Consider the following 27526-nt stretch of genomic DNA (forward strand, 5'->3'; position numbering starts at 1 on the left):
AGGCCCTGGCACAGGGTGCCCAGAGAAGCTGTGGCTGCCATTCCTGGAAATGTTCAAGGCCGGGTTGGACGGGACTTGGAGCAATCTGGGCTAGTGGAAGGTGCCCTGCCCATGGCAGGGGGTGGCACTGCATGATCTTTAATGTCCCTTCACATCCCAAACCATGCCAGGATTCACGTTTTCTAACTTGTCTTTAAACTGAGTGTTTAAACCCAAACAAAAACTTCGAGAACACTTCCCAGCCCTCTGAAGGGAAGGTTTCTAGCCTAGGGATTTCAGCAGGAGAGTCTTCAAGACAAGGTATGAGGCCTCTCCTACATGGCCCAGGCCAGGCAGGGTTTAGGGCTCCTCAAACACCAAGGGACTCTGACAGCACATGGCTTTGAATTCCTCCAGTGCCCAGGGAAGTCAAAGGCTCTTCTCCCACCTGCTCAGGGTAGTTAGACCCTGGTTTCAGCCCTTGCTGCCAGGAGACATTGAATGAAAAAACAACCCTGCCAGCTCCTTGCTGCTCACTCCCTCAGCCAAGCAAACCAACCGTGTCCAGCAAGAGCAAGAACTGGGACAGGATTTTCCACCCCTGCTCCCTTCTCCCATCTGCAAATGCTCCCAATTCTGCAGAAACAGGTATTAAACACCTGCAGCCAAAAAAAAGAGCACTGAACCCCTCTCTTGAAGTGGCTGCTTGAACTACAGTGGAGAGATGAGGACTGGCACTGGAGAAAAGAGGACTGTGATCACCCCTTCACAACCACAGCCCAAGCAACTGGTACCATCTTCCACCAGAGTCCAGGATGACCCAAATCCAGACGAAAACCTGTGCATGAACCTGTAACACCCACAGCCCTAAGCAGGAGGGCAAAAATGAGAGACAAAACGGGCATTTTGGAAGAAAGCACAAGGCTGCAGGAACACAGAGAGGCAGGCATATACAATGGTGGTTTTATTCATAACACCTTCAGCTCAGGCTGCAATTATTTCCGTTTTTAAACTTAAATCTGGTCAGCAATTGAGGAAAAGAAAAAAAAAAACAAATAGTCCCTGTGTGCACAAACAATGCAGCTCTGAATAATACACGGTAAGTTTATTTCATATTAACATGAGCAGTAAAAAGTGGACATTTTGACAGGATTTTACTTCAGGTCCTTTTCTTTATTCCTCTATTGTGTCCTTTTTGCCAGTCTCTTGTCCCTCAAACTGTGGATACTTTGCCTCGACATCAGCCCAGGTGAGATAACCGTTGGCCAGGTCTCGGATGATGGCAGGAAGTTCAGAGATCTGCAAGAGAAGCCACAAAGACATAAGGAACACAAAGTCACCAAAATCAAGCTGGATATTTAGGGAACGTGGGCAATTTTTACAGCAGCAACAGAACAGGTACAAGATCTCTCCTGGAAGATCATTCTTGGGGAGAAAACCGTTAATTAGAACACCTTAAATCAGTCTGTTATCTGTTATTAAGGTGATCCAAGAGGGAAATGGTGGACCAAAGCAAGGTAATGTGCTAGAGTTTGGGAAAGGAAAAAACAGAATACACACATCCAAAAGACGCTGTAAGCCAGGATTCAGCCAGACCCTACCTACTGTAAGACCAGTACAAAAGCAGCTGCCAGTTGCCTTGTCTTTGCTCCTCACAGCACACTGTCATGGTGCAAAGGATCAGCCAGAAAGCTCAAAAAGGGCAGAAATTGAAGGACAGCAAAGTCTCATCTTTGGTCAGCAGTGAGAGGTCACCCAGGTGACAGAGAGACAGATGGGCACCCTGAGGAACTGGCATTGCCTGCTACAGCCAGCGAAACCCCAGCCAGCTCAGCAGCTCCAGGCAGTGCAGGTGCTTCTGTGGAGCTACAGCTCAGCCTCACAGCTGAGCACCATCTCCTCCTGTGCCTGGGGCGGGGGCAGGAGGAAAAGGGCATCAGGGCAAGAAGAAAAACCCCCAAACCCCCAAGACTGCAGATCCACAGCTCTGAGCAGCTCTGCTCACAGGCAGAGCCCATCACAGGGAGGTTTTTGCTATTCCAGTCTGCACTATGGCCACACTGGCAGAGCATGTTCAGGGCACACACAGCTTTTGGGCAGCGGTTCATCAGTTCCTCTGCTGAGGATAACAGGCAACACCAGCTGCAAGGCAAACCCCAATGTTCTGTCTTTTGGTGCCTGTGAATTCTGAGAAGCCCTGCCTTTGAAAGCCAGACACAACCCAGGCAATGCTTTAACTCAGCAGCATTCACTCAGAAAGAGCCACTCTGAAGAGCAGTGCAACCAGCACAAGGCATGGCTTTCAGGTAAGATTAACACCTCTGCACGCAAGAAATACAAAAGCTTCTCCTCCCTTTATCAGCTGGGCCAGCATCTTGTCCGACCAGTATCTGTTCCTGGGGATTTCTCAGAACAGCTGAACTGCTACAGAGCTGGAGGCAGCTCCCACAGGGACTGGTGACAGATCAGAATCAGCAGCCCATGCTGTCCCCCAGCCCAGGAGGGGCACACTGGGCCGTGTCAGCAGCGCCGCGCTCACCTCGGCGCGGATCTGGCGCATGGAGTCGCGGTCGCGCAGCGTGGCCGTGTGCGGGGTGCGGTTCACGGTGTCGAAGTCGATGGTGATGCCGAAGGCCACGCCGATCTCGTCCGTGCGGGCGTAGCGCCGGCCGATGGACCCCGCTGCGTCATCCACCTTGTGAGAGATGCCGGTCCTGGTCAGTGCTTCGGCTGCAGGGAGCAGAGCAGGGATCGTCACACAGCCCCACAGAGGCTCTCTGTACCCCCGTGGCACTGAGCACTGCCTGTGCTGGGTGCAAGCAGCATCCCAGACTCCAGTTTGACTCGGGACAGAAGATGCAGTGTTCCAGGCTCTGCAGGAGCACAAGCTCAAACCCACCCTGCTCTCTCAGCCCTCCACATTGCACCACAACTCTCACCCAAAGGGCAAAGTCACCGAGTTCTTCCCCTTGTCATCAGTGCCACAACTCTGCTTTAGCTCCAAACCACCCCAGCCTCAGTGTGCAGGTCACATCCAGCACAGGGAGACAAAGCCCCAGGCAGAACCAGTGCCAAGAGCAAAAGGCACTGTCTGACATGCAACCCCTGCTCCTCTCCTTCATCTGTTCACCTTTTTATTGTCCCTACTGTAGGAACCCAGAGTGCTGAGAATATTCCTCTGCCTGTTTTTAAGGGTTCTTACCCCCCTGAACAACACTGTTTTAATATCCAACCTTGGAAAGAATTACCAAAGATCAGACAAGAACTAGAAAATACAGTGCTGTGAATTAGGTGATAGACTACTATGTAAGATTGTCACAGGGTGAAAAATTTAGAGGTTTTGGGCTTCTCTTTGTAGTAAATAGATAAGAGCAAAAAACATCAAAATGGAGGATTGTTGTTGTTCTCTAAACCTTCTTCTCCTTCTTCTTCTACTCCATATTCTGCAGTAAAAGTAATTTGGGATGATTGGACAAAAAAAATTCCGCAGTTCCTGCCCGTGTTACTGAATAATTGGTAGGAAAGTGAAAATAATACACATTTTTAGTATTCAATTGGTTACATTATCTTTAAAAGGCTGTCTAAATCTTGATAATTGGACTTTTCTCCTTCCTGCATTCTCTGCTCTGTGTTATGCCTGGGTCACACTAGTGGCTCTGTTTCTCTGATAAAACTTAATAAACAACTATCTGGCAGCAGTGAAACTTCCAGGCAAGTCTCTGTCTCTCAAACTCCTTGCAGGGACTTTTAAAACACCCTCTTCCATCAGGAGAGATTTGATTTACGGCACAGTTCAGTGCCACCTATCTTCCACCACAATGCCCACTAGCAGTGGGCAGTTTGACAGACTGGTTGCAGGCTCAGCAGCTCTGGGACAGACTCAGTAAATTAGCTGGCCAATAAAAGCAAAGAAAACTTTAATAACAAAACAAACAAAAACCCCCACTGCTGCAGCTTCTCCCAAGCAACGGGAAAGATTTATTTTTGACACAGAGGGAAAAAAAAGCAATGTCTTTTACACTCCAAACCAACACAAGGAAGGTCACAGTGTTTGGTTTTTTGGGGATAGCTGAAAAGTTTGATGGATACCCAAAGCTTGTGGATTCTCAGCTGGTTGAGGCTGACAACTCTCCCTGTGTACTTTAGAGAGCCACATGATCCTTTTCTCATGCTTTAGCTGAGAAAGGAAAACTTCACAAAATGCTTCAGCAGCTGGAAAATTCCTCTGCTCCTGCTTTTTAGCATCCACAGATCCCAATGCTATTTTCTCCCTATACAAGTAAAGACAGAGCCTCTCTTCCCAGTGCACAGCCCCATCAGACCCAAAGTGCTTAACACACTTACATAATTCCTTGACAAAAGGCATGAATTCCTGATTCTGGCTCAGAGGAAGAACAGAGCACTTGAATGGTGCTACAACAGCTGGGAAGCTGAAGAACTGTGGAAAAAAGGAAAACCTCAAGTAAATACAAGTTTAATGGTCAGATCAGTCTCTTAGGAGGTGAGAATAAGCTCTGACTGAGGCTGGATGCAGGGTGAGTGTTCCAGGGGAGTCTCTGGCCTTCTCTAAGACATCAGCAGAGACACCTCACACCACTGGAGCAGGCTTGGTTTTCTTTAGCCTCCATTCCCCCTTATCTCCTGACAGCTAAATGTCACCTCCCACCAGAAGAGGTCTATTAGAGCCCTCCTGAAGAAATTTAACTTCATATGAATAACAGAAAAATTAAGGGTGAAGGTGTCTTTCCAGGAGATTTAGTCTTATGCACAGTCTAAACCAAACTTCTTGTTTGAGACTCCACACACAGAGCACATACAGCAAAAAGGTTTTTAGAACCCTTCACAGATACCTTCAGAAAACAAAAATGTGCCAAAAGTAGGGAGAAAATAATAACATTTTTCCTGGCAATCAGCAAGGTATAAAAGGAACAGAAGCAATGCATGTGAGATGCACCACAATATAAAGCACCCCAGGGTACCCAGAAAGTAAATGGGTACTAGAAGGAAGGTAAATCCAGTATTTTATACTTCAGGAGCAGTTTATGATTCAAAGTCAACCGTGTCCTAACTCTGGGCTCCTGAACCTTATTCCCCCAGTCATAAATGTACCACATCCTCTGGCACCCAGAGACTCGAAGAAGAACTTTTATTATATTTCTTTTTTATGAACACAGTCCAGGAGCCAGGAACAAGGAGCAGGAAGCAGCACCAAGTTTCCAGCCAGCTTCCCTTGGGCCACCAGCAATGGCACAAGAGCATCACATCTGGGCACTGGCTGGAAGAGGCTGGTGCTCTGTATGTAACAAACCCTTCCCTCCAGCCCCTGCTACAGCAAAGCTTCAGGCCAAGGTTTTAGGGGTGTCCAGAACCAGAGAAGGCTGAATTTCACAGGGGACTGAGCAAACACTTGTCCATTGTCCATCCTGCTGCACAGAAGTATGATTCCAGGAAAAGCAGCAAAGAAAGGAAATTAAACACTGAGGAAATGTCTTTCTCTGAGCAATGGAACACTGCCAAGTGTGAATCCAGAAGGAGGAATTTCTCACCCCCTTGCCAGTAACCCAGCGAGAGCCTCACGCACACATGGCCCAAGAACGCTCTTATGTAAAAATGACACGTACTCTGGCAAAACCAGCAACTCCACAGCCCACCTGGGCTTTCCCATCTCTACTGGGCATTGTGCAGTCTTATTTCAGCCCCTTCCCTGGCTGTCAGGGGAAGGCAGGTGCCTGCAGCTGGCCCAGCCTCAGGGACACTCACCGTTCTCTGCTCGTCTCCTTCCCGGATGCGGAATGTGTGTTCAAACACTGTGTACATGATCCTTCCAATGCCAAATGAGGGCTCAATGACATTTGGGATGATTTCTTCCACTGGAACACAAAATAACACACACCATCATTAAAACCGGATTTATAGACAAGAAAAATATGTGGCTGCTGATGCTTTCTGCTCAGAAGTTCTCGTTATGTGTAGATGAGTACATGGAATTAAAAGATTAAATATTTCTGCTCTAAATACAAACACTTGAAATAGAGATTTGGACTTAGCTCATGTACAGGACATATTTAGGCTGTAGAAAACAACTCAGCCCCTTCTCTGGTCCTGAGAGCAAATAGCACTGCACAACTTGCATCCACACAGATAAAGACTTCACAACAGCAAAGCCTCATCCAAACTAATCACTGTCTACCCCAAGCTACAAACTATGCCCAGGCATTGTCTGGGGGTGCTATTTGGCATGGAAAGCCATTCCAGGGAGTATACCAGCAATTAAACAGCCTGGATGATGGCGTGGCAATGCTCAGTCCCTGGCCCACTTTAATTTAACAGCCTCAGCATCCAGCAGTCTGGGCAGAGAAGCTTCAGATCCCACCCAAATTCCAGCAAAGAATCCCATACCTTCCACAAAACCTCCTTGTGACCTTGATTTGCACTTTAGTTTGTCACTTAACCCTGACTAAAAATGTTTGTACCACCTTGCAGCACCCAGCAGTAAGAAGTGAACTGGTCTGAGTAGCTTAAAATCCATTCTATAAATTTAATGCATACAATGGTTTGGGTTAAGGGATTTTAAAGATCCAACCCCCCTGCCAAGGGACACCTTCCACTATCCCAGGTTGCTCCAAGCCCCATCCAACCTGGCCTTGGACACTTCCAGGGATCCAGGGGCAGCCACAGATTCTTTGGGCACCTGCCAGGGCCTCACCACCCTCACAGGGAAGAATTTCTTATTAATGTCTAATCTAAACCTGCCATCTTCCGGTTTAAAGCCATCATCCCTTGCCCCGTCACAAAGGTCCTTGTCTAAAATCCCTCTCCAGCTCTCCTGGAGCCCCTTTAGGCTCTGGATGGAGCTCTGAGGTCTCCTCAGTGTCTTCTCTTCTCCAGGTCAACACCCCCAGCTCTCCCAGCCTGGCTCCAGAGCAGAGGGGCTCCAGCCCCTCTCAGCTTCTTCATGGCCTCCTCTGGACTCGTTCCAGCACATCCATGTCCTTCTTGGGTTGAGGGCCCCAGAGCAGGACATAACATGGGATGACCTCTTTTTATTTGTGCACTGACCAACCATTTCCAAGACAAGAGAGAGGGAAACTCTAAATTTTGCCGCCTTCTTGCAGACAGCAGCCAAACCACCAAATGCACGAACTTAAAGGAAAACCAGCCACTGGCATTCTACTTGCTGGCTCCCAGCAATACCAGAGTCATTAAAAGCTACAACTGAGACCTTCTTTGAAGTGGTAACAAAGCAAAGTCTGGCACAGCAGCAGCACGTGCTGACCGAAAGGCACCCAGACATCCCAAAGGCTCAGCTGCTGCAGGAATAAATACATTCTGCACAGGCTACAAGCAGCTCTGCTTCCTCCCAGGAACACTGAGGGCTCCACCCAGGGCAGGATGACCCAGAAGCTACAGTAGCATGTAGGGAAAACCCTACCTCAGCCTCCAGCTCTGTGAAACACTTCCCAAAGGACCTCAGGTGAGGCACTTACAGAGCTGGCTGGAAAGACACGACTTCTTAGAGGAACTAAACCCACGCATTTTGTAAAGCCACCTTCTAGCCCCACTTCTCACATCAGGACAAAAGCTCTAGGGACATGCAGTCACTGACTTTTCTAAAGCTTTCTAACTCTTACATTGTTAAATTTCAAGGAAATTACATTTGGTATTTTTCCTATGCTGTGTTACAATATTAACAGGACAATGCTACCAACAAAGTTCATACTAAAAGTGTATCCTGATGATGATCAAACAACAAAGAATCAAATTTACCATGTAATGTTTTCTGAAATCTCTTCACAGTAACCATGTCCTTTGTTAACATAAAAGTTTTCCCTTCAGTTTCAACAGTGAATTCCCTGCAAGAGAAAAAAGAAGTCATTTAAAAGCTACAGCAATAAACAAACAAGTTTTATTTCCTTAATTGCATCACTTGGTTGACTCTAAGAGTGGGATGACAGAAGCCAGGGAAAACCCCAGAGATGAAAGAAACATGTAGCATACCCATTTAAAGAAATTTGCATTAATAATAAAATTACTACATGTACATTAAAAGCAACCATTTTCATAATCACAGTGAACTTAGCAATGGTTAACAGCCTGAAGCAAACTCAATTGGGAAATTCTCAGGATGAAGCCTATACACCAAAGAGAAAAAGGGAGGCACACAAAGCAGGCACTGGACTCAATAAAATCAGGGGTATTGCTTGTAACTCATCTACTGAACCATTTCAGGGAGATTCTGGATGGACTAAGTTCACTTTCTTCTCTGCAGTAATTTCTCTGCCCATTTTGAGTGCTACTGTTTTTTTCTACACTTTCACATCCAGAGAGATGTGAAAGAAGTAAGTTTTAGCTTAGGGGAAAAAAAGAAAGATGCAAATATTGCCATTCTGTAATGTATTCATTGATCCTACACCTTGTACCACTTGAAGCAGGAAATGAAGGGTTTTTTTTTTTTGTTACTGCACCATTAACTTTCTCATAACACAGACAGCTGTTGGCCTGCTTCAGCCAAATTTGACAACTGTAAAGACTTTTCATATTTTCAGTTCCTGCACATTGTTAGGAAGGCAGGTCAAAGAAAATCATGCAAATTCTTGCCACGGTAAATCAAAGGCTATAACAGGTCCTAAAGCAGCTCATTGAATATTGGAGGATACTCAGGCAAGTTTTGCTTCTCATTTAACTATTTTGTTCCACTGGCCACAGAATTATTTTATTAATTTTAAAGTTTTAGGTCTGTCCTGGTCCACTCTCAAGTCAGAGTGGGGAAGCTGGTAAACAATTTCCCTTTCACTGAACTGTTTCTCTTCTGGGATGATCCTACTAAAGCCAGCAGCTCATTCCCACACAAACAAGTATTTGATTTATGTGCATACACCAAGGAAGGTGTTGATGGATGACCAGCAATGCCTGGTGGAAGGGACAGCACTCTAACATCTCAGATGACCCACACAGCCTGCTCTCACAAGGCAACTGGTTTCAGGTGGCTCATTAAATGCAGAGCCCACATCAGGATGTCAGAGGAAGTTACCACACACACACGGAGCCAGCTCACCCTTTCTCATTGAGCAGCTGCTCCATCTCGCTGATGTAGCACTCGTCACACATGGAAAGATATTCCATCACCACCTTGGCATCCTTCTTGTAGGCTTTGCCAATGGCTCCCTTATTTGCCTCAAACTGAACAATGTTGACTGTTCTGTACAAGGCAGTTAAGGAGGTTGTGAGGATAGAAAGCAGGGCCTGGTTCCTTTGTTATGTTAAAGTTAATTGCTACACAACACAAAGACATCTCCTCCACTACTGGATGAAGGAACTGCCCTCCAAAAGAGGAAAGGAATAACAAATGCTCTGTTCTTTCCAGGTCACTTCCCAAGTCATGCTGGCCTGCAGTTGTAGGTTTCCCTGTTAAATATACAGATGTAACTTGAAATAGAGCTGTGCAGAAATCCAAGACATTTCCCTGTCCAATCCCTTTCCACTTGAGGAGGAGCTGTTTTTTTCTGAAAGGATATAGGTTCTTTGAGATGCTTCTCAGCTATAAGAGGAACTTTGGTGGCGCGGGCATGGCAGGAAAGGTCATAGCAGGAACGATCAGCACAGCCAACGATCTCAATCCAACCCTGGAAAAACAAAACTGGAAGCTTTCACCAACTCACTTTTTTGTCCACTTAACCATCAAATATGTTTATTCACCCTTAAGCCCTCCCTGCTCCCATGACTGTTTTTTCTACATAATTAGCTCTGTTACAATAAGCAGCCCTCCCTCACCAGTTGCTCTCTCATTTGAGTGATTCCATTTGTTTCCAGATCAGTCATCTACCCAGTGCCTGCGTTCAGGCCAGCTTTTCCACATGGCTTGGCAGAGCACAGCCCTGTGCCAACAGCTCGGGCTGGGGCCAGAGCACACAGTTCTATCACTCACATGCCACAGGCACACAAGGCATCATGTCCCCAGGGCTCTACTGCTCCCGAGCACAGGACACACAGCAGGGAATCAAACATGCTGGAATGGCCAAAAGCCTGGCTTAGGAGCTGCTACAACACAGATCACATACAAGGGAAGCTCTTAATTCAGTATTTCAGCATGTATGGCATGGAGGAATCTCAAAACACCGTTCACACTGGATTGGTGAAACAGCAAATACAACCTCCTCTGGATTTCCTAACAGACAATCCCATGTAAGAAAAGGCTCAGCAGCTGCTTCCCACTCATTGTCACATCAGTGTGGAACATTCAGGCAGGAAGATGTGTGGTTTTCCAAACTGGAGTGATATAGGAAGGTGTCAGAAAAGGTATGTGAAGAGAAAAAATCCCTGTGCTTGAACATCATGGTGTTCCAGGGTATTTTTGGAGGATTTTTACAGAAATTAAGCTATTAGGGTACTAAAGCTACTTCTCAGAAAACACAGAATACAGATTTATGTGGTTGTTCAACCTGGAGAAGAAAAGGCTCTTCCAGTGCCTAAACAGGCTCCAAGAGCTGGAGAGAGACTTTGGACAAAGACATGGAGTGACAGGACAAGGGGGAATGGCTTTAAACAGAAAGACAGCAGGTTTAGATTAGACATTAATAAGAAATTCTGCCTTGTGAGGGTGGGGAGGCCCTGGCACAGGGTGCCCAGAGAAGCTGTGGCTGCCCCTGGATCCCTGGCAGTGTCCAAGGCCAGGTTGGACAGGGCTTGGAGCAACCTGGGATAGTGGAAGGTGTCCTTGCCCATGGCAGGGGGGTTGGATCTTTAAAATCCCTTAACCCAAACCATTGTATGCATTAAATTTATAGAATGGATTTTAAGCTACTCAGACCAGTTCACTTCTTACTGCTGAGTGCTGCAAGCTGATACAAACATTTTTGGTCAGAGTTAAGCAACAAACCAAAGCATAGTTCAGCTCCCAAGGTGTTCCTTTCATGCTCTCTCCTGGGTTAGGTGGTTGGACACCCTGCCCTGTGAGTGCTGTCCTGATCATCATGGCAAGTTTAATAATCTTATTTACATGGTGTGGCCCACACATGTCCAGTTTTGGGCTGGCTTGGAGGAGAGGCTGTGAACTTGTGGAACTCAGCTATGGATATTCAGAGGAAGCCATTCCTCCAGTCACTTCTCCAGGGCTTTTCCATAGGAAGACAAATCACTCATCTGAACTGCAGGAGAATTGTTGTTTTTCCAATCTTAAGTTTGGTAGAATTTTACTGGCTGCTATTCCTCTAACTTGCTGTAACAAAACATCACTAGTGCTAAGTCTAAATCCAACCAACAATACAAGAGGGAAGAAAGGCATTCAACAAGGCTTGAGCAAAAAAGCTCTTAATGACTCAGAAGGAAGATGACAACAAATCCTTGGGGAATTTTTCTTCCAGCACCAGCTGTCTGAACTGGCAGGAATGAACTCATTTCTCACAGCTCAGAAGAGGTAAAGGAAGAACAAGCATTCAAGCAGGAAGCAATCTGCCCTGGAATAACACCTCCAGCAAAATAAGTCCTTCCCCACTGATGTTACAGAGGTTACAGTCTTTGGAAAGCACCAAGACTCAGTTTCCTTCAACTCCAGATTAAATTTGACCAGTGAAGTGCCCCCAGGCTACTTCAGGCTCCAGCAAAGGAGTCTGGACCTACCAAAGCAGCATGAACAGTTCTTAAACTTTGTGCAGGGAGCTGACCTGCCTCTTGGTCCTGGATTCAGAACATTTCAACTGCACTACATGTGCTCAGACCAACACGGAGTTGGACAGATGCATCAGACTCCCAACCCTAACTTTAAAAAGCCAGAAATAAACCAGATCTGACAGGGGCTGTCCTTTGCTGTTTCCGCTTTGCCCACTTACATAGGAGGTTTTGGACTCTGCATCCCAGCAGTCACAGGCATAATGAGCCATCTCATTCTCCATGTGCTGTCGGAAGCGCAGCTTCTCCGGGGACACACCGACCTTTGTGAGGAAGAGGTAGATTCTGCCAATGAAGTAACCGAGAACCGAGTTATTGATCACACCCTGCAGGGGAAAAAAGCAGGAAGAAAACAGCCACATTAATTCCTAAGGAGCAAAGTCATGATCTGTTGTACTTCTGCAGGCAACCTGACATGTTACAGATAAAACTAGTGGTAAAGTTCTGTCTCCCCTGAAACTGTTACATCTCCTCAAATTCACCTCGTGTCACTGGCATCATCTCCATCTGACCAAAATAGTGACTTACTGTCACTCCAGGACTCATCTCCCACTGTCTCTGAGGATTGCCTACTTGTAAATACGCCACTGTATGCAGCACTGCACTCACTGGCATTACAACAGCTGCACCCTACAGTTCACAGCTGCAATACAACAGAGGGGTGGTGTTCTTTATTTTTTTTGGCTGTTGTTTTGGGGATTTTTTTGCTTTATGTTTTTTAAAGGCAATGTTTTGGTGTTTTTTCAGGGTTTTTTTCATTTGGGGCTTGGAGTAAATGGGTGGAGGGGGTTGGTAAATCAACCCATTCGTAATTAGATGAATCAGGTAGTGATTCATCTAATTACACAAGCCACGTACTGATGAGGGTCAGCAGCTGACTATGAGATTCCCAGTTACTGCTTGTATTAATATTCCTTACTGTCCCTCTCCCAGTAGCTAAGTGTGAAGTTTAACTTCCAACCTCTATCCCAGCACCACCTGCACTCTTCTGGTAACAAGGGCCAGGCCTGGATCCCAGTCTCACTGATTCACTGGAGAGAATCTGCTCTTAAATCTGGGAGCAAACCCCAGCTGGCACCAACACAACACACACTTTGTGCACGCCCAGTGCAGAAAGCTGACCCATCCCCTCAGCCCTGGATTCAGAATATTTCAACTGCACTATGTGTGTTCAGACCAATGTGGGACTGGACAGACATATCACTCAGGGCTCTAATTTGAAAAAGCCAGTTTGTAACTCAGCCTTGAGAGCAATACTGCAAGGAGCAAACCCCCTGTGCCTCCCAGAGGAAGGTTACCTGCTGGACAGCGTCTCCCAGCCGCATGACGTGCGCAGACTGCCCGCTGACCTGCGCCTTGGCCGAGTACAGGAGGATGTTGAGATCTGCCACGTCCTGAAACTTGGGGTGGTTTTTCTCACTAGGGTCCACAAAGTGCTCAATTTCTGCCATGGTGAATTCCCTAGTGAAAACAAACAAACACACATTGAATATTTTATGCATTAGCCCCCAATAAATCATTGTGTTTCAGCCTCTCGCAACTAAGTCAGTAATTTAAAATCATATGCAAACCCAGCCAAGACAATGGACAGACTGGAACACAAACCAGTCTCATCACTGTATTTAGTTTCATCTTCAAATTCCTAACAAAACTTTCTACAAATTCATCTAGAGCTCTCCAGGCTGTGGCTAACACCACTGTGAATCAGAGCACATAATACCACCTTTGGAAGTACTTCCAGAAGTTCTCTGGAGTTCTTCCAGACTGCTGTGATGCCCATATTAGAAGTATCTGTTCCTTACAGGGTCTGCTGATTAAATCAGTAGCTTTAACTCATGTCAGAGGTGCTAAAAATAACCAGGTGAGGTGATGATCTCCTGAAGATAACGATACTGCTGCGCTCAGTAATGGCGTGTATTGTGTTTTAAGAGCTTGTCTTTAATGTTTCTTTACTCAGAGATTGATTCTGAGCCTTCTTGCTTGAAATCACTTTCCACTGAATTAGCTCATTATCAAGAACCTTTAAAAAAGCTCTAGGTAATCATTAATTGTAAATCACAGCCATCAGGGTGTAATTTGCTGTGATTGCATAATAACAGTCTCCAATAGATGTGCCACAAGCATATCATTTATATTTGACTGAAAATGAGTTCAGTGAGAGAAGTTCTCATTTCCAGATGAGCAAAACAGTACAGGAGGACTGAGGAAATTCCTGAGTTCCCTCTGTGCTAAGGATGTCACAGCCTCTCAATGACATTTATGACACCACAAAATAATCAATCAGCAAGCTTACAACATGTACTGCCTGGGCATGGGAGCTCTTGTTCCAAATAATATGCAAGAGACTTCCAATTAGGATAGATCAGTTTAAATACAGAGATTATCCTTAATGAAAGACAATAATCACTTTTTATCCAAAGACAGAACTGAAAGTAATTCCCAATAACCCTGAGCTTTCCTGCTTGACTGATCTTGCAACACAAACACTGAGTCAGGTCATCTCCCAACTTCCTCTCTGGAGCAAGTTGTAGAACTGCAGAATCTGCAGGACTGAGACAAAGAAATATTGCTGCAAGGTCAATCACGTTTTGATTTCAGTTTCAAAGCAAATTGCATTAACATAATCAGGCAAAGTCCTGTAGAGAATACAACTACCTTTAAAATTATTTGTTTAGACTATGATGGAAGCCAAATTCTGTCAGAGAAACTGAGTTTATCTCTAATACAACAACTATTTCAGAGATTCTACTTCTCACAAGCTGATCTCAGATAGAATTCTGTACTTCCAACCTAAGCTATGAGTTCATCTGCAAAGCCTGAGACTCACCAGGCACACAATCGGGATTCCTCTGGGAGAAAGCACTAAAGTGAAACAATCCTGCACAAACCCTGGAACAAAAGGAAGATGCTCCCTGCTCCCAGGTACCCTCCAGTTGAAAGAGAAAGTTGGCAGTACCTCACTCTGATAAGGCCGGAGCGGGGTGAGATTTCATTCCTGAAGGAATTTCCAATCTGGGCAGCAGCAAAAGGCAATTTGCCTTGGTTAAACTCCAGAAGACGTTTGAAGTTGAGGAATATTCCCTGTGCAGTTTCTGGCCTCAGGTAGCTGAAAGGACATGGGGGAAAGGAAAAATCAGGAAGATTTAAGGGTGGGGAAAGCAGGGAGAAAGTCACAACTACAACAAAACTTACAGGTGGAAGTTTTTCTCTTGAGACTTTTAACTCCAAACAAAAAACCGATGAAGCAACAGACTGAAGGAAAAAAATGAAACCTTCCTCCTCAAACAGGTACCCTGAAGTAGGTTTTCTACAGCCATGAAGTCACTGACAATCAGAGACCAGCATTAACTAGCTTTATGGAAACTACTCCCACCAGCAAGGGCACAGCTGGGATCTGTATTTTGGGTGCTTTAAGCATTTTCAGGATTCTCCAACAGCCCCTAGTTTCTCCCGCCTTTTCCTAAGACTCCAAGGAATGCTAACCTGCTACAGGAGGCTGGGATTGAAAAGCAGGGGAAACCTACTCAAGAGACTTCATTTTTATTCCAAATGATCTCCAAAGCAGGGAGAGTGTGAGCAGAATGAAATTAGCACCTACCCAGGCATGTTTCCCCCAGGCCCAATGGAGGTCTTGAACATCAGATTGAAAGAAACAGGAGGGGACAGGTCATTGCCAGTGACAGGTGACTTCACATTGTAGTTCACAAAGAGATCTGCAAGCTCTTGCTGGCCATAATTGTCCAACTAATACCAAAACACAAGAGAATTATTTCAATTACTAGACAAGATAACAGGAATGAATGTCCTCTTTATCTTTTACTGAGCGTGATCCACAGCTCTGAATCACCTGCCCAAAATATTCCCTTCTAACCTAAATTTTCAAGCAAGCTGAAGTTTGAACCAGTGATAGAAGAATACACTTTGCACATTTGCAACCCATTTTAGTAATAGGTCCAGGATTTAGTCATACCACAGGAAGTCTGAGCTTAAGAGTGGGTGTACAGCAGAAGAAAAGTCACCGGGACTGCACCACCACCCACCAGAACAGATTCTTTTGAACAGATTCAGCTAAAACATGGGGAGCTCTCAGTTGGGAACAAAAAAAAAAAAAAATACAGCAATGAGAGACGAGAAAGCTAAAATTTCTGCAGGGCTTTGTTTACATTCATTTCTCTTTCTCTTTCTTCTGCTGCTTGAAACACAATATTAAGCTATGCATTAGATGCTCTTTCAGAGCTGCTCTGCATTTCTGGTTGTCATGGTCTTTCATACATCAGAAAAAAAATCCAAAAACAGAATATAAAAATAGTTTATTAATAGAGAGATTTCCCTAAAGGATGGTCAAAGTTCAGTGTTGTAGTGTGGAAAACCTAATGACAGCTGCTCAGTGATGCAAAACACTGCCAAAAAAAGTTTCTCCTTCTGGAAGGAACATTCATTCACTGCATAGCTTTGGAAGCATTTATCCTAGAAATCATGAGAGCAAACATCAAAAGCAAAGAAAAACAAATTAAAAAAATAAAGGCAAATGTTTGTACAGTTGTTCAAGAATGTCAGCCTGAGCACCAACTATTCTCATGGTAAACACAGGAAAAATCTTTCTGGGGTGCCAGAGGAACAAAACTCAAGTGCTTCAAAGCTGAGACAATTTCAGAACACAGCAAATCAGTGCTAAGCTGATTCAAAAAAACCCTGACAAATCTTGTGATCCATCTCTGCGCCTTTGTATGACAATCTCACAGAAGGGATTGACAAAGGTAAAAGCTTTTTCCTGGGTGTGAAATGGAAGACACACACCAGCTCCAAGACTGAGCTTCAGCCCCACCAACCCAACATTCAAGAGATTAATCAATATAAAAGCAGTAACTCTCCAAAACAATGAGGGAGATGTGATTCACCAGCAAGCTCACAGTATTTATTAGCAAGTTAAGTTTTCAGTATTTGAGAGGATCTCTGAGGTAAAGACTTCTGAGTATCTTCAGAACAGAAGAGGGCCAGTGCCTCTAGACTCTGTCACACACAGCCCCCTCTGAAGCAGCCACCTCCCCGTGCAGCACCTACCTGTGTTAGAACATTTTCCATTTCTGCCTTTTTCTCTGCCGTGCACTTCTTGTCAGACATCAGCTTCTGCAGGTGGGCTGGAAGAAAAGCAGGTGGTGAGTTTATACTGCAACTCCATCTCTAAGCCCAGTGTAAAACAGCTCGGGAGGATCCCCCAGCACAAGTTAAGTGTGTGTCCACAACCTGTCCTGACAGTGTCCACCAGGGTAATTCCAGTCATGTCCTCAGGGCAATGGTGACCTACAGGTCACTGTACTGGTGTGCCACAGGGAAAACAACACATTCTGATCTAGTTCCTTTCCAATATTATTTCTCTAAACCCAAGCAACAGCTTCGTAGTTCCTTTCTCCTTGCTTTCTATTATACAGACTAGAAATTAAATGTCTGATCCCAAGCCAGCAAGCCTGATTTTATTCACAGAGGCAGGTACAGAGCTGGTACAGTGGGGCTGGACTGCATTCCACGTTGCAGGACAACATCCTCCCAGAGACACAAAGGCAGACAGCGATGCCAAGACTTCCCACTCTCGTTTGAAAAAAGCAATTTGACTTTTTAGTCAGTAACAGCTCAGTTTGGCAGGAACAGCAGGTGGCTGTTCACAGGGAGGGGCTGCAGAACACAGGGACACTCTTGTTTATGAGGCTGCTCAGCAAAGGAGCAGAGGTTAGATGGAAAAACCCTTCTTTTGAGGATCTTTTTGAACAACAAAAAAATTCTTAATATCATGAAAACTGCTCTAACACCAATACAGATTGTTCTGCATACTTGAATTTCAAGGAAGAGGCTCAAAAACCAGAGAGCACAACTCACTTAAACAGAGAGTGGAACAATCCTTCCATTCACAGCGGAGCTGTACATGAGAAAGTTTTCAAACAGGCTTATTTCTGAGATTCCTTCACGTGACTTTTTTGGTTTGTTTTTCCAAACAAATTTTAATAACCAGGAAGACAAGTGAGGACTTTGCAAATCGAAGAAATGTCCGAGGTCTATTTCTAAGGTACACATGAAAGTCATCCACTGCCATGTAATTGACCTTGCATAGAAAAAGCATGCTCTGGCCCCTTGCAGCACCAATAAATTGTTTCTCAGTACTGAGAAAGCAACTGAAATTTAAGAAAACTAAGACCAGAATGCAGTGAAGTACAGGAATCTTGTTATATAGGGAGTCCTCAGCTTAGACAACACAGTAATCTTTTGTAGCCTGATGACACTGGGTTTTATAAAGCGGGGCACAACTGTGTTTTCACCAGAGATCCTGTACCTCATTTAAGACACTAACAGAACTTACAGGATTTTTGGTATAGTACGATTAATTAACTGCAAAACACAAGTATGAAGGACTGGCTACACCAGCAGGCTTTCCTTGAAAAAGATTCTCTTTTCTAGTGCTTGTACCACTACAAGAAATCCCCAGGCCCACCTAGCTTGGAACAAAATCAAACCTTTTAAGAGATGATCAGCACGAAAACATTCCCCGTTTTTCACATCTTTCACCATGAAGTCAGCAAACTTGTCTACGTGGCCAGAAGTCCTGGAAGAGATGACACAAAAAAAGGAATGTTACAGCTGCCACCAGACAGCCCCAGGTCTGTGTGATCCCAGTGGACAGACCTTTATCAAAGTGAAATCCTTCAAAAACTGCAGGCTCACTCCTGCTTCAGATCAGTCAAGTTAAGCCGCAGCATCCCACAGAAAGCATGATCTGTGGGAAGTATCAATACATCTAAACCTTAAAATGTGCCACAAAAATGACACTTAGTGCCTTCAGGAACTGCATCATGATCAAAACTAGACACAGCTGCAGTAGTAAGGAGTTACCAATAATTCAGGTGGACACTTTCCCACTATTTTGTACCAGGGATTCATGAAAGCTTCTCCCCATTACACCTTTTTCTTGTCTTCTTAATCTTCTAGAAAAAGGAATAATGACAATTTCTTACCTAATGGCACTGCCAGGAGGCTTTAGACTCTCAAACATGAACGCCAGTGCTTTCCCTGACTTATAGAACAACAGCTTCTCACCGTGGCCTGTGCACTGGTACCTAATTATGGTACGAAATTGGGCGACCCAGACTCAAGATCCCTGTGGATAATTTTACAGAACACTGCAAAAAGCAACTATCACCAGAAATCCCATGCTGCAGGTAAAAAAACAAAGCCCCATATTTACTTTAGAACCGGCTCAGGCGTGAGCATGGTGCAGTCAATCTCCAGGATTTGCTCTTCCTGAATGAAGTGATGTCTCCATGCTTGGATGATGTTGTTCTTCAAAGCACACCCAACAGGCCCAAAGTCATACAGACCACTGACTCCTGAAAAGAGGAAAAGGTAAAAAAGAAGGGTGAAATTGTACAAACCTGCACTGTTTGGAGGAGTTGTCTTCCCTTTTCACTCTTTCCATCAGTTGGTTTCATTTTATGAGCATGAAGCACAGTTCAGCTGCAGAGCACTGAGGCACCAGGTAGTGGCAGAAGCTGAAACTGATAAACTCCTGCAACCAACAACTCTAAAAACCAACTCTAAAATCCACCAATGGATGCTATTTTGTGGAGAATTTTGTGAGAGCAATCTATGTGAAGGAGGAATCTGAATACAGAAGTGACCATGCACGAGCTGAAGCAGAGTTATTGCCAATAAAACCACCCAGAGTGTTATTTTAGTAGCTAAGGTGAAAGAGCAGTAACCAGAGGCATTGTGTGCCTCCTGAGATGCTCATATCAGCCATCTGAAGAGGTTTAACAGCCACATTTATTCACCTGTGCCATAAAGTTCATTGCCAAAGTTCACTGAGGGAACAGGCTCTAAAGCTCACAATGGGTTTGAGCACTATTGGTCCCCTTGTGGACCATTCACTTAAAGAGTTGGACTCGATGATCCTTGAGGGTTCCTTCCAGCTCAGAATATTCTGTGATTAATTTGCCAAGAGAAGCTCAGATAGAGATGAATGGTTATAAATAAGCTGATGATCTCCTTAAGCCCCACTCTTGGGGCAACACTCAGCAAAGAAGCCATCTTCTACTAAAGTAATGCTCAGAACATGCGTCCTAAAGTCCACTCATTTACATTCAGAGAACACAAGACAAAAATTGAGCCCTATCCCAACCCAAACACTTTAGGAAGGAGGAATTTTTAAAAGGTTCACAAATTCAAGCAGGAAAGTTTAAAGCAAAGTTTTTTTTAAAAATAACAATCTGGTATGCTGCATTAATAACATCGCAAGAGTGCAGCATTTCACCCAGCTAGAAAGACCAGAACATTAGCCTAAAGGGATTCAAATGTAAATTTCTTCAAACCCATACCTCCATAAATAGAAAAGGCTTGGTCATAGAAAAACCTCCTTTTGAGAGTGTCTTCCATCTTAACTCTGTCCACAATATCATCTTTGGGCTGTAAGGCCAGCTCCTGTAAGTCAGGCAAAACAAAATCAGTTAATAGCTCCTGATTCTGGCAGGAGGAGAAATCCTCTTCACTCACCACTGTGAGTCAGAAGTCTACAAAGACCACTTTGAAGCAAAGGTATCCTGCCAACATCCTCATTTTCCAAAGAGGAATGTTCCCACTGAGATTCAAGTGCTCAACTATGAAAATCCCTGTCTGAATGCAGCAGTTTAGACACTTGAGGTGGACTCATGACCTAACTTTCCTCAGGTTTCTTCACAATCACTGCAAAGAAATGCCAACTTCCAAAGCAATTCTGACGTTTTTCCCTCTCCTGATTATGAAAAGAGCTTCAAGTGACCATCTCAGACTGCACACATCTAACTCTTGGCATATATAAACCTTTCAGTAAAGTGTTCCTCACATGAAAGAATTCTGAGTATGAAGATTACAAGCACCATCATCCTTGTGCTCTGCCAGAGGGATGATTTTAGGTACTTGTACAAGGAAAACCTATTTGTAAAATTTAGGTCTTCACCAATATGCCCCCCTGCACTCAGAAAAGTTGGAGTGCCTTAATGCCCTGACTAGATACTGTGAAAATGTTTAACAGCAGACTCACTCTTTTATCTGAAAACCTGTGATTTTTGCAATCTGATCCATTAGTGAGGTCAACAGACTTCGAAGATTTTCTTCAGGAAAGATAATTAAAACAGAGTTAAGCCCAGAAATTTAATGAATTCAGATCCTCCCAAGTGGGTCAGACTACCATTTTGAACAGCCTTTTGCTAACAAAAAGTATTTTATGTCCATTTATTTCAAACTTTTCCTTTTCTACCATCTATAAAGACAAATAAACATGGTCTAATTTTAAAAGCACTGTACCTCTGTCCACCCAACTGCTCCACCCTGCTCAAAGCTTCAAATTCAGAGCTGCTCTGCCATCTTCAAGTAGGAACCACAGGACTTGAAAGCCACCAGCAGCTGCTAAAGCAAAGGAGCAGTGGCACTGCTGCCTTCCCCAAAAGCTGGAAGTGACTGTGATCCTTGCTGGGAACAGCAGCAGGAGAGAAACATTCCCAGTACTGGAGTGCTGCACTCCCAAGGGCAGATGCTGCATTTGCAAGGTCACCCTTGCACTGACAGCCCACACAGATTGTGTAAGTGCTAAGAACACCTCCCCACTGCATCCTACAGGCACCCTCCAACACAGAGGTGGGGCTCATAGGGATACCAGAACTCCTAACCTGCCTGGTGACATCCACAGGGACACCAGGACTCCTCACCTGCCTGGTGACATCCACAGGAACACCAGGACTCCTCACCTGCCTGGTGACATCCACAGGGACACCAGGACTCCTCACCTGCCTGGTGACATCCACAGGGACACCAGGACTCCTCACCTGCCTGGTGACATCCACAGGGACACCAGGACTCCTAACCCGCCTGGTGACATCCACAGGGACACCAGGACTCCTCACCCACCTGGTGACATCCACAGGGACACCAGGACTCCTCACCCGCCTGGTGACATCCACAGGGACACCAGGACTCCTCACCCGCCTGGTGACATCCACAGGGACACCAGGACTCCTCACCCGCCTGGTGACATCCACAGGGACACCAGGACTCCTCACCTGCCTGGTGACATCCACAGGGACACCAGGACTCCTCACCTGCCTGGTGACATCCACAGGGACACCAGGACTCCTCACCCACCTGGTGACATCCACAGGGACACCAGGACTCCTAACCTGCCTGGTGACATCCACAGGGACACCAGGACTCCTCACCCACCTGGTGACATCCACAGGGACACCAGGACTCCTCACCCGCCTGGTGACATCCACAGGGACACCAGGACTCCTCACCTGCCTGGTGACATCCACAGGGACACCAGGACTCCTCACCTGCCTGCTGTCACCTCTCCAAGCTTCTGAGGGTTGGTACACAAAACTGGGAAAATATTTACATAGTATTTCCTCCAGGATGACCTAGCTATCAATGCAGGTTTCATGCTGCGGTTTCAAAGTACATTCTCTATGCTGAGTACTCAGTAAAAATGACATTTGCTTGGGTTCAGTGTATGTAAACAGGCAGCCACAACCTGGCACAGAGCAGCACCTGCTCACCCCACATGACTCTGTAGGACACACAGGGTCAATGGGTTTCAGTTCAGGTGGACTCACATTCTCACAGCCAGGCAGCTGCAAGAAGTGCTGTATTTACTCATTAATTCACTTATTTTTAAGAGTACCACCAAGGCACAACTGCAATCATATTTATATGAAATAGAAATTAGAAAGAACCTGGCAGTTCCCTGGCTGAATCTGCATACCCAACTGGTTTTAAGCTTCAAGAGTTCCTTTTTGTTGTTTCAGTCTGGGAAGGGGAGGGAAGCTCACAGGATAAGGAAGTATATTTTACTTGTTTATTGATCTAAAGACAAAAGAAACTTCAAGTTCCATCATTTAATTTGCACAGACTTTTCAGAGCATGACTGTATTTAAAAAAGGGGACACAATTTCACCTCTCCCTAAAGCTGAGGAGAACCACAGGTTATTTGAAACATCTACAAAAACTTTGTTACTGTAGCAAAATGGGTGTACTGTAGCAAAAACAGGTTCTATGAGAGTCTGGGAATTTCAATGCACAAAGAAACTGGAAACCCATTACAGTGACCAGCGCGTGCTCTCACTCTGCACACAAAAAATCTATATGGCAAACAAAGATTAGTGAATATACACTCAATTTCAGCTTTGATTATTGGGCAACCTGAACTCATATTTATTTGTTTGCACACTGACTTAATGCTAAGAGAAATTAGTGTAACAGCTAAAGAATGAAATTGCTAGTAGCGGGAAACCTATAAAAACTACTCCAGAAGTGATTCAGTCCAGGACTGCTTAGGCCAAACCTGCAATGAAGAATTAAGCAGAGATTTCAAGGCTTTTCAGACAAAACTGTGGAGCCCAGAATTTAATATCCAGACTCACCTTTGCTTCTAGGACCCTCTTCCGAGCTTTGAGCTCTGCTACAGCTCTGTCTATGTCCACCTGGGGAGCTTTTTCTTCCTTCAGCTTCCTTACCAGCTCTCCCTAGAAGGAGAAAAAGAACAATACAGATTCATTCTTTGAATGCCACAGATGAGACCTCCACTTCTTCCACCTCCCCTGGCAATCCAAAAGGAGAGTTTTGTCCAGCCTGCACACAGGTCTCCAGAGGCTGCAAGTGAGAAACACATGTTTGAGAGTTAGCAGAAGTGGACTTCATTAGAGAGATTCAACCACTCCACACAACTGTTAAATCACAGACCTGCTATTAAATCTCCATGTGTAAATATATTCCTCTGTGTACATCAGATTTCCACAAATTCCTGGTTTCTGTCTTTGAGGATGCACTAAGTGGATTCTCAGATGCTGAACACAGGCTTTGCGCTCTCTTTCTCCTTCACCAAGGCTTCTCTTCCTTCTGCCCCTTCCCTTTTCTTTAAAACCTACAACCATTTCAAAGTTTTTTTCCTCTGTTCTATCTGATCAAAACCGGCCAGTAAGGACACAAATTTTCAGAAGTAGGTCTCACAGAAGACAGGTATTTGCAGCCCAACGCCTAAGCAAAGAAAGCATTGCGTTTTGTGTGAGAATTATTAGTTTTAAAACCTGTTCAGTAACTTTGAGATACAACAAAGTCAACAAAAAAATTAAAATACCCTTGAAAAAAAATAAAACTGAAAGCCTAAGTATTTCAGAGCAGCAAAACCCTGCAGTGGGTTTACAGGAGGTCTTGAGCTGACTCAAACCACCACTACCTTGTTACAATTCCACAAAGGTCTCGCTGCCCTGTGGAGATGATTCTCCCCTTTCAGCCCAGGGAAGTGCCCAATCCCTGCACACCCGACAGGGTTCTTTTCTGAATATGATCCTCAGCTATCATGCCCAGCTTGGTCCTGGAGATAAATTAACTAAAAGTCTTTCTTTGAGTCCACTCTTCTTCACCAAAACCAAGATCTATCTTTAATCACTCAGAAGGACAAAGGTGCAGGAGGAAAAAGCACAGAGATGCCAAAGCCGCCTCAAGTAGGGTGTTCTAAAAATGGGATGCTCTAAGTTCAGCATTTTTCTTGCACCTTGCATGTCTTGAGCTTCAAAAAAAAAAAAAAAAAAAAAAAGAAAGGGAAAAAGCCCCCCCAATCCACAAAGATTACAACATTTCCATGACACCAGCTTTTCCTAAATTCTGAACTTTCCTGACATTAATGTTACAGGTAACAGAGCAAGCAAAGAGAAGAGAATACACAGATTGCCATTCTGTAATCAGATTAGGAAAGATAAAAGTGCTTCAGAGACTGAGGGGTTCAAAGGCTCATTTTATTAATAAAAGGAAGTCTCCAAGGACTGCACTAAATCACACACAAGGAGAAGAAGGAAAAATAAGAATCCTGTCAGGATTAACCCTGTCAGCTACAAGAACAGAACAAATCTGCTGTTTCCTTCCTGTTCACTACTTATACCAAAACATGAAAGTTTCACTCTGGGACTGAGGACTGCAACTGCCATTCCTGGGTAACGTGGCAGAGGGAGGGATCTGATCTGGTGTTTTTTTCTTTTAAAGTAGTAAGTCCAAACTGCCTTTGTTGAGCCAGGGGGGTCGGCAGTGGAAAAACATCCAGGCAGCAGCAAAGTTGACTCAATAGAGCCCTCACCCTGCTCACTGCTGGGCATCCAAAAGCAGCACACAGCAATTCTTTGTCTTGACCTATAAGTAAGAGTGCTCAGACATATGCAAGGAGAAGAAAAAAAACCAAAAAACACAACTGAAGCAAATAATTACGCCTGCTGACAGGACTCAATCTAATTAAAGCTCCGATCTCGAGCCCTGCCCAAGAGGAGGAGTGCACAGCAGCACTCGATGTGGCAAATTTTGCTGCAGCTTTGTCCCACAGACCAGCAAAGCAGGGAGGGATCCACCCCTGGATCACGGCAGCTTATTGCATCAGGCACTGCTGCAGGAAGATAGGCTGCTCCCTCTCCATAGGCTGAGTCCCTCAGGTCTAATTAAACCACTTCTCCTGGAGCTGCCAGACACAGACCCCTGCATCCAGAGACATCAACTACCCAGATCTTTGTTACTCCCTCCCTTCCCTCCTGTGCAAATTTCTCCGGGAATTACTACAGCCAGTTGTACAACACAATGTGTGTGGCCCCAGCTGGACAGTTTTTTTTCCCTTGGCACCCCACACCCCAGTTTCAACCCCTGAAAAGAAGGGGTGCGTTGGTACTCACAGGCAAATGACAGCACCCAGGATTTTAAACTAAATAAATTGGCTGGTTCTAGAGATCATCGCTTTATTTACAAGCGGCTCTCTTGCCAAGGCATTATGCTGTACAGTGATTCATAATAAAAACTCACTGAAGTGCTGGCATAATTAGAGGGCCATAAATCCACTCATTTAATGGGGAAACACACGCACAAATCTGCGAATACAAGGGACACACGCATAGCTCTGTGTGCAGCTAAGGAGAATAATATGGACTCAGCCACTTAAAGGAGGCACATGGGGGACATACGGGCGCAGGTCTGGCAGGTGGAGAAGGGAGGAAAAGGAACTCCACAAGATCCATTAGCGTACACAGCCAGGGTGCCAAGATTTATTTAGGAAATGAAAAGTCAACTAAATCCTTCTCAGGTAAGAAGGACGATAAAGGTAAAAGGAGGGAGATGGGAAGAGAATGCGATGCAGCCCCAGCTTAAAGGACACATCACCTACCTAGATAAATCAGAATGATGAAATGGAAAATATGCAAAGGAATTACCATCCCTTACTGCATCAGGCAAATATGCAACTCCAGAGAACGTCATTTGCCTCCGAAACCCGGCACAAACTCAGGTCTAAGGGGACATCACCGCGTGACCCCAAAGGGACGAGGAGACCCCACGGGGGCAGTTTTACACGGGAGACACGAAGAGGGGCCGCAAGGCAGGGCACAGGGAGCGCCACCCGGGCACAGCCAGCGCGGGAGGGGACACCCAGGTAGGCTGACGCACACATCCAGCCCAGCCAGGCAGCCCGGCACTGTGGGGAGAGCAAAGAGCCGTGGGGGGAAACCCACACGCGATACCCTCCCGCACCGCCTGTGCCCGAGGGGCCGCCCCGCACCCCGGGACCAGCGCTGGGCACGGACCCCGGGGACACCCATGAGGACACCCGGGGGGCCCCTCCAGGCCGCGCAGCGCCCGGAGCCGGAGCCGCCGCAGCGCCCGGGGGGATGCGCCAAGACCCCTCCGCAGGGCGGGCAACCCCGGGGGGGGGGGGGGGCCGGGGGCACCTCCCACAGCCCGCCCGACCCCCGGGCGACACCCCCGAGCCCCCGCGGCGGGGCGCGGGCCGGGGCGCGTTACCTGCTGCCGCACCGCGTTCCGGAGCGGCGCCAGCAGCGCCTCGGCCTGCGGGCCGTCCATGGCGGGGGGGGCGGCGGAGCGGAGCGGGCGGGCGAGGCGGCGCAGCAGGGCGGGCAGGACGCTACGGGGAAGCGGCATGAGGAGGAGGAGGAGGAGGAGCGGGCGGAGCGGCGCCCGCCCCCCGCATGATGAAATCGCGGCCGGGGTAAAGCGCGGCCCGGGTAGAGCGCGGCACTTTCCGCACTGGGCAGCGCCCGCAGATTCGGCACGGGGGGCGCGCGCGGCCGGCAGGGGGCGCGCACGGGGCGCGCGGCCGGGCACGCAGGCGCGCGCACGCAGCGCCGCCAGTGCGCGCTCCCGCGCGCCTCATGAGGGGAGCGCCGCGCCCCCGCGCGGCGGGAGCGGGGAAGGGCCGCAGCTGCCGCCCCCCGGGGCACACGGGGCACCCCGACAGTGTGGCTGTCCCTGGGGCGGGGGGACACCGCTGAGCAGCCCCTCCGGCCCACACGAGGCTTTGCGTGTGCTGGGGGGGTACTGGGCTCCCCTGCGGTGTGCACAGGGCCGGGCGGTACTTGCTCCCACCCACCGCCCAGGTGACACATGTCACACCCCAAAAGCGTGACTGTCCTTGGGGTTGGGGGCCCCCCACTGTCCCTCAGCACCCCCACCGCAGCCCCACAGCAGGGCTCGCGTTGTGTCTCGTGGGGCAGGGCGGTACCTGTCCCCACCCAGGTGACACGTGTCACCCCCGAAGTGGGGGTGTCCCTGGGTGGGGGACACCCCGCTGTCCCTGAGCAGCCCCACGGCCCCACGGCAGGACTCTGCACCGCCCACCGCACCCTCTCTGCACAGCGTCCCCTTGTCCCAGAGCCACATTCCCAGCGCGTGCCCCCAGCCTTGGGGCAGGGACTCGCAGGGGGCAAAGGGGGATTGCGGGGGGCTGAGGGGGGATGTTGTTTTTTCAATCAGCTGCAGTATTTGAGCTCTAAAGGCTTTGTAGCTTTTGGGCTCGGCGCTGTTTTGCTTTGCGCTGATCCACGGCCGT

General features: G+C 46.6%; 1 protein-coding gene across 1 annotated transcript; it reads right to left on the bottom strand.

Moving 5' to 3' along the window:
- Nucleotides 1-920: 920 nt before the first annotated feature.
- On the bottom strand, nt 921-26598 carry GARS1 (glycyl-tRNA synthetase 1). Its single transcript, XM_032096077.1, has 17 exons — nt 26482-26598; nt 23079-23180; nt 20004-20106; nt 18875-19016; nt 18147-18235; nt 16705-16781; nt 15242-15387; nt 14600-14749; nt 12942-13104; nt 11805-11969; nt 9495-9602; nt 9035-9180; nt 7747-7832; nt 5740-5849; nt 4324-4417; nt 2519-2709; nt 921-1278 (listed from the first exon to the last, which is right to left on the bottom strand). Exons 1-17 carry the CDS (start codon nt 26539-26541, stop codon nt 1153-1155), a joined length of 2058 nt encoding a protein of 685 aa, XP_031951968.1. The 5' UTR covers nt 26542-26598; the 3' UTR covers nt 921-1152.
- Nucleotides 26599-27526: the final 928 nt, after the last annotated feature.

The sequence above is a fragment of the Corvus moneduloides genome, chromosome 1, assembly GCF_009650955.1.
Source record: "Corvus moneduloides isolate bCorMon1 chromosome 1, bCorMon1.pri, whole genome shotgun sequence".
NCBI lineage: Eukaryota > Metazoa > Chordata > Aves > Passeriformes > Corvidae > Corvus > Corvus moneduloides.

What these genes read in the sequence shown, in the direction of transcription:
- GARS1 (XM_032096077.1), bottom strand. Translation starts at nt 26,541, where the DNA reads ATGGACGGCCCGCAGGCCGAGGCGCTGCTGGCGCCGCTCCGGAACGCG. An exon ending in AGAGGGTCCTAGAAGCAAAG is followed by an intron (nt 20,107 to 23,078) that starts GTGAGTCTGGAT and finishes CCTGACTTACAG; the next exon opens with GAGCTGGCCTTACAGCCCAA. An exon ending in ATTTCAGAAAACATTACATG is followed by an intron (nt 5,850 to 7,746) that starts GTAAATTTGATT and finishes TTTGTGTTCCAG; the next exon opens with TGGAAGAAATCATCCCAAAT.